This window comes from Agelaius tricolor, unplaced genomic scaffold (genome assembly GCF_023055355.1).
Source record: "Agelaius tricolor isolate 1412-34295 unplaced genomic scaffold, bAgeTri1.0.p SCAF_4, whole genome shotgun sequence".
Classification (NCBI taxonomy): domain Eukaryota; kingdom Metazoa; phylum Chordata; class Aves; order Passeriformes; family Icteridae; genus Agelaius; species Agelaius tricolor.
The window spans coordinates 43,381,582-43,393,909 of record NW_027269264.1 but is presented as its reverse complement, the minus strand read 5'-3'; the positions used below and the strand labels follow the sequence as shown (position 1 = coordinate 43,393,909).

Below are 12,328 nucleotides of genomic sequence, written 5' to 3'. Positions count from 1 at the left end.
TCATTCCATTGATCATCCTCACTTCAGTTCTCTTCTTTTATTTGCACTGTCCACACACAGAAGCTGCTGTTCAAAGTGAGGGTATATGCAGCCGGAAATAGAAGGTTCATCTCTATCTCTTTGCCAAAAATTCAGAGTGTGTGTCAAATGACTTCCTAAATTCTTTCAGATGACATCATGTACTGCCCAATGAGAGGTTCTTGCTTAGCCATCAACAAATCCCTCAATACAAGCTCCTCTGTCAACGACAGTTCTTCCCTAAAACAAGTCAACATCCTCTACCCCCCGGTGCAGTCCCTGTTGTTTCTTTCATCCTCACTTCCTCTCACATATTCTTTGGCTCCTGCCATTTCAAACTGGTTTTCCTTGCAGGCATACCATAGGAAAAAGCCAGACATGCCTTTCCACTATCTCTGTTACACTGACCAGTCATTTTCTGAGGCTCTCTGCCTCAGTTTTCATTTGAGTCATCCTTTTGGGTTGCCTCTGGTGTCAGTGGTACTCCTGGCTAAGGTGGGGCCACGTCCATCCTCTGATGCTGCCTGATGATGCCCAAACTTGGGCTGAACAACATCAGACAGTGTGCAGGAATAAAGCAGCAACACAGACAGATGGACTCTTCAGCCAGGTGATCACCCACCTCTCTTACTTACATTCCCTACTAAATCAGGGGAAGCAAAGGCCTATGCCTTAAAAAATGTTGAAAAATTAAAAAAGATTGGGAGGTATCTTACAATAGGGGAATTAACTCCATAAATTCTAGTTACCAGCTCCTTCATATGCATAACAAGAAACACCCGAAGACTTCACTTCTCATTTTAAAAAATTCTCAGTGTTTTCCTCAAAACTTTATAAAATTACTTTTACATATACATCAAATTTTGACCAACAAATATTTTGTCTAGAAGGAGATTGTATAGATATCTTTCTGAAAATTACAGTTTCCTAACCCAAACCTGTGAAAACATAGCACTGTGAATTTTTATTCTAAAAGCCCTTTTATTATGCTTAAGTAACTAGCATTTAGAAAAATGTTTTCTGAAGGTTTTTTTTTCCTTTGGTAGCATAAGATGTAAAAGGCAGGTCTAGTGTATTTTATGAAAACAAATGGAGTTAAAAGCATTCTACTTCTATATTTATTACTGCTTGTCCTTTCTAATAAATTTTCTTGAATTAGTGTTACAATATTTTTTCAAGGTTAATAACCACTTGGATTCAACTGTTAATTTATCACACAAAACAATACAAAAGGGTTTTTAAAACACTCATTTGAAGGGAAAATGCTTTGGTTATTCTGCTATCCTCTGCACTCCAAAGCATTTATAAATACTGCATGTCTTATTTATACAAATTATTTTCTTCTCAAAGTATACATGCGTTAATTTCTCAAATATTGAGAAACAGGGTGAGGTTGGGAAAGAACTACGATGTACAAGTCAATATAAAAATAATCAATCCTTCTTTCTTCCCTTTTTCCCTAACAAAGTAAAGGAAAAAACCCCATAATCTTTCACAGAAAGGATTATTTTCTCACTCCTAATATTATATTAGATAATATTGACTTTGATTTCCTTCTATCCATCTACAGGATATAAGCACAGTTATCCTAGTGCAACTTGAATAATTGCTACCTGCTATAGCTATCTGGTGTGAATCACAGTTTTCTCTTGCTAAATTTGTAACTCGTGCTGTGTTTGAACAGAAAGTTTGAAGCCCAAAACTTAGTTCCTTGTTTCTTGTTTCTCTCTTTTTTTTAAAAAAATCTATTTAGTGTGGGAACCTATGGTAATTACTGTGGAAAGAAAGCAGATTGTGTGTAAAATCTGACTCTAGAATAACTTCATGCCTTCACAGCTAATTTTATATAGTCATCATGAACATGGTTGCAATTGTAATGAGCTTGCTCTGCAGTTTCATATGCAAAACTGCTAGAAACCTAATCCATAATGCAAGACAGCAGAACACTTTATAGGTAAATTACCCACAACACAGCAATAAATCAAAGACAGTCCCATCTGTCATTTTAGAAGCAGTGGGAGTCTATTACACTTTGGCACAGGTATGATGCAGCCGGGTGGAGAGCGCTTGGCTTGCACAGAACCTGCTGCCGGCAGGGACCAAGCGCCTTCTCAGAGGAAAGGCAAAAACCACCAGCCCGATTTCCCCAGCAAGAATGGGGTAATGAGAAGATGGAACAATAATGAAGTACCAGGACAAAAGAGGAGAGCAGTCTAGTGAGAATGTTCTGACTAATTTATATTTCTCTCCAAAGTCTTGCTCTCAAACTAAACATCATATTCAGTTCAACTTGAGAGAAAAAAAAATTGTTGATTTTTTTAATGTTGTATCATTAAAGGTGAGTAATTTCTGATTTTTGATTGGGAGAGGGAAAATATTTTGTTCCCTTACTTTTTGCAATGCCATCTATCATTCTTTCCTGTTTCAAAAATTGTGAAGACCAATGTCAATATCACAAGTATGTGCAGCAAAAATCCAGGTAATTATTATAAACAAAACACTGATAAAGATGAGAAAGAGAAAAAAAGAGATGGCAGTGAAGGCCTTATCATGACACAACAAATATTTTCATGCTCAGTGAATAAGCTTCTGCCTGCACAGCCCACACTAGTTCTCATGGCTGAGAATTTACATATTCATTTATATGTCAGTTGATTTCATGATGGCCTTAATTACACATCAAGTTAAAAGATGCATATAAATAAAAGGATTAATGTACCTACAAGTTCTATTATGTGCATGTTCTATCAAATAACAGGATGCATCCTGTGAACTAGAGTACCTGAAAAGATTTTTCTGAGATTCAGCTGTTTTTTCCCTTCCAGAATGTTTTCCCTTTCAGAATTTTGAGTGATACCAAGTATCTTTTAATAGCTTGCTTTGTTCTAATAAATCTCATTGCTTTCTACAAGGACCAATAAGGCTTACAGAAGCCAGGAATACTACATCTCTCCATTTAGCAATCAGTGATATGATGCATGCCAAAAAAGCATAAGATGATTCAGAAATAATCCTAAAGGCAACATTTACAGACCCTTTTCTAACTATAAGACACCCTGGACTTCCAAATAAACTCACAAATCCAGGAATTATAACTACCAGAAACAATCCACAAATACTATGGTGTGCAATGACTCTCAGTCATGCCTAAATATTTAGGGAATAATGAATTTTGTTGTTCACAATATTGTGATGACTATATGGCTTCTGGTTAAAATGAATACTTACTACTGAAGTCCCAACATTGTACAAAACTGTTAGCAACTCTTGTACTCAATCACTTGATAAAACACTTCAAAATTCTTTACCATTTAAAATACTGCACTGTGGCAAAGCTGAATAGGATATATGTCTGTGTAAGCTGATGAGAATTTTCTAAAAACCTGCAAAAGTAGAGAAACCCTGCTGAGAAAAGGGTTTGCTTTATTTTCCTGTTTTAGTTTGGGTTTTTTTGGTTTTGTTTTGGTTTAATTTTGGGGTGTTTTTTGTTTGTTTGTTTATGTGTTTTTTCCAAGTAGGTCAAATTCAAGGATAAAGGAAACCACCCCTCATTTTCCAAAATAAATAATTCCTTGGTGTGCCAAGTATGCTGTGCTGCATAGAAAATTTAGATTTAGATTCTAGATATATCTAGAATATCTATAATAATAATATTATTCTATATAATAATAATAATCTAATATATAATAATATAATCTATAATAATTTATATATTCTAAATCTAGATTTATTTTCCAAGTTGCTCACCTTCTTCAGCAGTGATATGACATGACTTATTGCTAAAATTATGCTTTATAAATGAAAACAGGCTATTTTTAAGTAAAGAATCACAGAACATTTTTGTGTTACAGTATTGTCAGACTTTCTAAAAACTACTATCAGCCCCAGAAAAGCATTACTTCCATTTTTAAAAACCATGTGTAAACCATGAAAAGCTACTGAACTTAGAAATCAGTACTTAATGAGTACTTTGCTGCTCAGATCACACCAGATCCAGTAATAACATTCTGTGACTTCACTCTTGCAAATTCAGCTAAAATTCAGATTCTGCAATTTGCCTTTTAAACATCTGTTCAATTTAAGCCAAAAAAAATCCATAAACCAAAATTTTCAAAGATTTTATGAATGGCATATGATATTAGGCATTGGAAACTTTATCAGTTTCACTCTATTTCATCTGACTCTAGTCCAGCATAGATACTTGTATTTAGTTTAATAAAATATATAGACCACAAGCTGGTGTAAGCCTAGCTAAATAATGATGTGGTCCTGAGTTGGCCACAGCTCTTCCTTTCCTATGAATTTCCATCATGACCAGAGCAGCCATTTCCCAGACTCATGTGGATATACACAAAACCCTGATACTTACAGATGACACAGTTACAAATATCTAAAATTTTCCAGAAATATTTCCTAAGAACTGAAGTAGTTCTAACGAACACTCCAAGAACTTGGTATTCACCTTGCTCCACTTTCAGTTTAACCACCAACTGCTTGAAACTCAAGAAAACATGGAAGTGATGTCTCCCACTCCTCTTTAGGAAAATGCAGAGGTGTCACTGGCTGGATGAGTAGCTACCAATTTTTGATTTACTCTGTGGCAGAGCCCCTCCACTGCACCCTAAAACAACTGCTCAGAGAAGGAAGATCGGAGAGGTGGCCCCCAGTTTTGGAAGGGAGGACCTCAGCTGTGTCACTGCCCAAGGTGAGGGAGTACACACACCTGGAGGGGCAGGGAAGTGGGAACATGTCCCATCCACAGCTCCCCCAAAGCACCCCAAGGTGCTGCTACCTCTAGCAATGCATGTCAGGTATTCCCCACGGACTGCGAGGGCACTTTAGATATCCTCTGTGAGTGTGTGACAGACAGACCAGAAAAGCTGGGGCAAGGCCTCATGCTGCAAAATCTAAACCTGCCCTGCTGCCCTAATTCGGTTATTCCGTTTAAAATGTTTCTTCTGATGCTTAAGAAATGAAAAATTGGCAATCTGAGCTCCAAATCCCAATGCTAGCTATATTAAAATGCACAATATCATATAATTATGTAGTAGTTGCTTACTACTTACAACTTACTGCTTTTAAATTAACTTTATATATAGTTATACTTTTTCTCTGTAAAAAAGTAAATTTAAGTTATTTTCTTCTTTTGAACTAGACTGATTTACCTGAAGACATGCTCAAAGATCATAAATTAAGAGATAAAATACAAGCAATATATGGGGTTAGAAGATGTTCTTTGGGACATTGAAGGCAGTTGTAATTTTTTTCCACTTCCTATTTGTATATAGTTGAATTAAACATTTTAATGTCTCTCATATTGCTTGCAATTGGCAAAAATGGTCTGACCCTTTTTTCTTTTTTTCAACAACTTATGTGGTTTGAGTTCTATTAGACAATAAACAATATATATAAAATAATAGCATAAGGAAAATGGAAAATGATAGCATAAGGAAAACTAAAATAAAATTAAATAATAACCTCCCCAGCTCATACCTGGTATTTTATCAAACCAATTTAACAATCTTTATGCTCTGAGACAATCTCTATGCCACTACAAATCTTGCCTCTAATAGCTTGTTGTTCCTTGATGCTTTTTGCCTATGACAGAATGTAACAGAGGAAATTTTAACCTATCTTCAATCATGAAAATTCTTTGACACTCACAGCATTAGGCAAACATCTTTCTACTAGGAAATGCCAACATCTAAAGGAAGAAATATTTAGCTAATGATCCTCACCTCCTTGTCAAATGTCTGCTTATTTTGCCTTCTTTGTTTCACACCAGATTGTTAACAAGTTTAGCATATGCATTTCTGGTTCTTTGAAATAAATGTCTTTGAAAAGGCAAAAATCTTTGAGATGTGCTGACTTTCTAGACATTACAAAATGTCAGAGGTGTTGTCACTTAGAATATTGCTTTTAGTTATTACTGCATTCCTCTTTGACTTACACCAAAGTCAGGAAGGAGAGAGTGTTAAGATGACATTGATTGTTGATTTATTCAGTGCTTTTCTAAGGTAGAATGGTCCATCAAACTTTATTACTGTAAAGAGAATATGGATTAAGTAGACCTGAACTGGACATCTCTCTCCTTTTTTAGGTATAAGCCTTTCACTAATTGATACCAAGATCTGATGAATGTTTTAAATCTGAGAGACTTATTTTTTCCTGTGAGAACAGTTCCATTACTTCAGCAGAAAAAAGACTGAACTTCAGCAGAGTGAAGAGAATGTATCAATGCATTCTTTTTTGTACCACTTCTCAGAGCACAAGTTTACTGTCCATCTCCTACATCTGATGGCTTATAATCACTCTTAATTTTCTGATACATTTTGGTTTTGGCCCATAAGAGTAAACCTGTGGAACAATATTTGCTTCATTAACATGTTGTGATTTCTCTCAGCATGCAGTGCTTGGCACAGATCAAATGCTTTGATAGAGTTCAACATTTGGCTTAATGAAATATTGTTCTCATTTTCCTGTGTGTAGTTTTTCCATTTTGAACAATGTTTGTTCTAGTTTTGCATACCTTGAGCTTTGGAAGGACCTGAATGAGGGAGATTTCAGCAAATATTTTATTTCTGGCTGCTTTCAGAGTGAGAAGGACCAGAAATTTCCTTTAATTGGTTGCATTCCACAGATATATTAATGATGTTATTCAGAGAAGAATCAAATAAGAACCTCTTTCTTACCTCCACTATCATTCTGTGTTGCCTAGAAATTCATATTAATTTCATTATTTTATGTAATTCTTACAAGGAAACAAATGGAGCCAATAAATATACAACCCGAGATATACTTGTCTAAAAAAAGAAGTTAATCCTGGCCCATAAGTCCAAAAAAATCAAAGAAGTCTCCCTCTTTTTTTTTAATTTCAGAAGGAAAAAAAAAAAGCTATCTATGCAGAAATAGATAATGGAATATATTAAAACTCTGAAATCTGTAGCGGGAATTTCATCTACCTTTTTCTAAAGTGTCAGATACATCAAATATAAAAAATGTTTGTCTGCCAGTATTTTAGACAATATGATGACAAATTGGGTACAACAAAATGGTCTTGAATGCCCATTTATGTCATTTGCAGAGTAAAGACAAATATAGAATACCCTTTAAGAATTTGTAGTAATGACTTATAATTCTTATGCTATAATCAAAGATTTATTTTAAAATAAGATGAAACTATGAGAAAGAAATTATTAAGAATCTACAGACAAGTCTGTACAGTTGTTACCACTGTATCAGGGTCCAGGCTCTCAGAAATCAGTAGAAAAATATTCTTTGTTCAAGACATCCTTTTAGCCCTTAATAAACAGCGTAAGAATAGATTCCAGAAAATAAAATTTTTTTCTAAAGCATATAAATATGCAATTTCTGGCTTATTTCTTAAATTTCTGATTGTCAGTGCCATACTATTCTTTACCTCAGAAGTCAGAAAACAAGTCAGAAGAAAAAAAAAAAAAGAAAAAATGAATGTGTTGAGAATGGCAGGAGCTGAAAAATGCTGGATATTTCCATGCTAATGTTTAACAATGTGTGTGCATAAAATCAGAGAGCAAACAAATAAACAGAAAGTTTTGTTTGCTGTTTTGCAAAAAGATGAGAAATGCAATACTGCTTGATTGTTGCTGAGTTTTAATTTACAAAACAAGTGCAATTGACACTGGCTTTACTCAGCACAGTTTAAAATACATGGATATCTTTACTATATTTCTCATGCTGAAAGTATTGTGATATACTGCTGCAGCCAGCAAGGTCTGAGGATAATGATTGACATGAGATTTCAGGTCAATAGTGACATTTCTTAAATCTATGTATATGCGTGTATGTATGTTGACCCTAGCCCGTAATGATGCTGCAGTCATACTTCATGTCCATGGTTATGAGATTTCTGTCCCACAGCTTCCTAGAAATGTCCCATTTAGATAAAATTACTTTACTTCTTGTTCAAAAAACAGACCCAAAGAGCCAGTTGAGTTAGGTAACCCACCAGGATTAGCCCTTTGACATTATACTGAGATGAATAAGGGGGTTTCGTCATTGACAGAACTCATTTGGTTTTAATGATCATCTCTACTCTCTTTCTAAACCTCTTCTTGTAACTTATCTTTTATGACACTACAGTGTGTGAAATTTCTTGCTTCCAAACTTGTTTTGAACTTCCAAACTTGTTTTTGAGCTGTTTTGTCAGACACAAGCAAATTTTCCTGTCACTGGACTTACAGCTCATCTTCCCTCTTCCTGTCTCTCACATATTGAACCCATGATCTGGATGCAATTTCAGCTTAACAAAACTGTATATAAACCCTTCTTCACCCACACCTTCTCATTTCCTCCCTCTTTGCTTCCTTATAAAGAAAATCCCCCAGTCCATCCAACTCTTTTTTTCCCCCCTCTTTCTTTCCCAGCAAATTCAGGTCATTCCCCTTCATCCTCAGCAGATGCCAGGGTCATCCCCTTGGCTATTTAGTCTCTGCCAGTTTTCTCCCTCAGGTTTGTGTTACATCATACTGTGATTTCTGCCCAGTTTGCCTTTCTGGACCTTGTTATGGACACATGCCAAATACTACTGCTCAGGCTGTGTTTCTTATTTGCCGATGTAAACTTTGATTTCACTACTTTGCTCAGCTGACCTCTCCCCTGCTATGGCTCCTCCACTTCCCCATTTACTATAATAATGAATTTTGTCATCTTTTAAGCACCTCTAATTCTGCACGTTCTTTTTGTCCCTTCCCAAGGTTCATTCTGATCCTTTCTTCCTTATGCCATCATTGCTAGCCATATCTTCCAGTTGCATGCCTTGATCCACACCTATCTCTGATTTTTATTACACAACTGACAGTTTTAATTAGTACTTCATGAAGATCCAACCCTGTACCCCTTCATATCTTTTTCATTCCAATCTTACACAGAATAGAACAACTTTTAATTCCTGCTTCATAGTGAACACTCTTCCACTAACCTTTCTCTACTTTTCCACCTTTGGCCAAAATAATTTTTGACCTTGGAGAGGACCTTAGAGGTCATGGAGTCACATGTAAACAATACTGTTACTAAGCAAATGAAGACCTCTTCTGAGCACTCCTCTGAGGAAGTTACATGCAAAACTAACTGATTTGGTCTGGTCCTCATTTAAAGGACATTCTTTTGACATGTTCAAGGGTCATCCCTGAACTGCACTCCAAAGGAATGACAGGAAATTGTAAAGACAGGGCCAAGCTACCAAGGTCAAGGCCATGGTTGAAGCTACCTAGTTCAACTACCTACTGAACGTAAAAGGGATACAAAGTAAGTCTGAAGCAAGGGAGAGAGTCTTCACAGAAGAGTATAAAGGAAGTTGAACATCAAGAACCAGCTGCTCTCTAAGCAAAGTATGTTCCTGCAAAAATATACTGAACTCATGGAGTGTTCTGAACTCCTTTGTGTTCAATGACATCTGCCAAAGGCTTCACATGCTACGAGACCATTTCATGTAAAGAGTTAAAACATCCCATTAATCCATTCCACAACCTGAGGAGTTGTGAGACAATGAGTTACCTTTTCTTGGTATTGTCGTCGTGATGAATCCAGGGACTGGATGAGGGCAGTGGCATGACCAACAAACATGGCATAGCAAGTGGCTCCCACGATCATACTCAGCATCGTTATCCAGAGGTCGGACATGCTGACAGGGGCGCGGGCCCCGTACCCAATGCAGAGCATGTGGCTCATGGCTTTGAAGAGTGCATATGAGTACTGCTTTCCCCAGGAATCGTTCTGCAAGAAAAGAGACAAGTGACTGAGCCTGCGAGCCGCTGGAAAGAAAATTACATTTGTACCTGTTTAGTGGGATCACAGATTGCTGCCTCTGAAAGACGAGTCGGGTAATGTATCCTCTATGTTTGAGAAGAGATATTCCTTCTAAATTAACTAAAGTGTCAGAGATTCTGACAGATAATACTTATCACAGTGAAATGAAATAAAATTGACTATTTTTAATACATGATTACATTCTTAAATGTGGGTGCTATCCTTATTACAAGGAGACTAAAGGTCAATTTTATTTTATAACCCATGGCAGATGGATTAGAAAAAAGCTGAGTACTCAGACTTATCAAGCCAAATAAGGTGATGTTTTGTTTTAATATGTGTATACATACTCCTAAAGCCCTATTTCTTTCTTTTTGGAATTGTCAGTTTTAACACACAACCATATTTAGCTTACTAGATTCCTTTCACTTTTCAAGGACAGAAAAAAAAGAGTATTATTTATTGTAATATCTGTTTATCCTGATTTTTTTGTTGTTGTTTTTGTAATATTGTGTTTCTACTGGAATAATATCAATTGAAAATAAGTCTGTTTATTCTGCGTCATAGCAAACCTATGTTCATAGTCACAGTCTGTGAAAGTCAGCTCAAAAAAAAGGTGATGCCTAGGTCCTGCATTTCTGATGTGCAGCTACCCCTCCCAGCCTCTCTGGTAGATTAGAAGGACATGACTTCTGGCTAGTAAGCTTTTAAAATTGCAAAGATGTTGGCAGTATCCTTTACATAAAGACAGTCAAAGGGGCTGTTCCCAGCAAAAAGCAGACACCTTTACACATTCCAAAAAGCCCTGGGACTCCTTGTCAGATTTTTCTGTTTTCCAAGCCAAAAGAATGAAACAAGGAGACAAACAGTGCTTGCAGGCACACAGCACACATATGAGAAAACACAGTATTTACCACAAAAATAACCAAGAACAAATTCAAAAATGAAGAAGTAAAGAAAGAGAAACTGGGATGACTGGAGAAAGATTAGTCAGTTATATAGCATAGTGTCTTAACATACAGGACCAAAAGTAACAAATTCGTTAACATAGATTTCCATATCAGCAGCAGCATTTATATACAAAGTTCATGTATGACATAAAAATATTTGTGTCTCTCTTCTGCTGATACAAGCTGTACTCAAATGCTCTAATTTCTCAAAGAGCCGCAAGCTTGCTCTCTTGCCATTTGAATGCCAAGGTTACTAACTATCCTTGTGCTTCACATCTATTAAAATGCTTTTTCTAGACCTCCTATTAGCCTAAATAACTAGTACCAGAAGATAAGCTGCCAATTGTTGTATTGCAGATGACATAGCTAGTACTTATTTACTAAATGTAATAATTTAAAAATTAATGGTTTCTCTGTACTTAACACTTGTTTCATGTTGCAAGTCAAACCTTTTTAGATTTATGAGCTGTTGCTTTTTCACAAGTTAAAATTTTGTGTCATAAAAACAGCTAAGGAATAGGTTTTGAGTGTCTACACTTCAAAAAGAAAAAAAAGAAAAAAGGAAAAAATATCTTAGATAGCTGGAAGCCAGGTAGGTTTCAGTGACTAATAAGGAATATTATTTCAGACCTTCAGACCCTGAATATTGTTTCAGACTTTTTAAATATACTCAAAAAATGAGTGACTTGAAGAACCTTCCCCAAAAAATCTCCAGTTCAGGACTGAACTATCCAGTCTGAGCACAGAAACATCTTGCTGTTGGGGTCACTGCAGATATTCTAATGCAAATTCCCTATTTCTCAGGAAAGCAACTTAAAAATATTAAGGCACCATTTATTTTGAAGACCTTTCCCTCCAGCTGGCATCAAACTCCTTGTGCAAAAATAACTAATGAGGAAATTTTTAGAGACCTGTGTCAAATTCTTTAGCAGTTGTGCTTTATATAGTTTAAATTGGGAAAACAATAAACTGCATGCTGGATAAAAAATACCCAGGGTCTTTCAATGCTACAAGTAGTGTAATTAAAGCCACAGCATTCATGAAGCTGTAAGATAAAACCTTCAGTTCTTGTAGGGTTCCATAGAGTTGATCTTTCTAAGTTTATTAGCATAACTATTATAATTATTAAACTAAAATAAAAGCTATTTTTGATCCTGCCTATGAATATATGCTATCATATCCTTGGTGTGATAAATCCCAATTAAAATACCTTCTACAAAATTACATTTTTACACCACAGTCTCTGAGTTAAGCTGAACACCAATGGATTTTATTTCTTGACTGAGATATTTTCCAGGTCTGTGAATCACAATTTTAAGTAAAATACCACTGTTTTAAGAAAGAATAAGAAAATGGAAGTGAGGAGTAGCAATAAGCAAGAAAATAGAAAGAATGTTTCTTGCTAAAAGGGTAGCAGGGTGAGTGAAAAATAAATTGAATACTACTAAAGAAATACTACCAGAAAGGAATAAGTAGGAATAAGAGAGCTGTAATGACAGAAGAGAAATAACTAAAAATTTACAATATAAGAAACAACATTAATAATATACGTTTAACTATATATCAGCCTTTTA

At 35.6% G+C, this 12,328-nt stretch overlaps 1 protein-coding gene across 1 annotated transcript in view; it reads right to left on the bottom strand.

Annotated features, from left to right (window-relative positions):
• Positions 1-12,328, bottom strand: part of HCN1 (hyperpolarization activated cyclic nucleotide gated potassium channel 1) — a 194,306-nt gene that overhangs the window by 59,073 nt on the left and 122,905 nt on the right. The window contains exon 4 of the mRNA XM_071425443.1: positions 9,553-9,771. Within this exon, the coding sequence (XP_071281544.1) occupies positions 9,553-9,771 (219 nt within the window). The remainder of the gene's footprint in view (positions 1-9,552; positions 9,772-12,328) is intronic.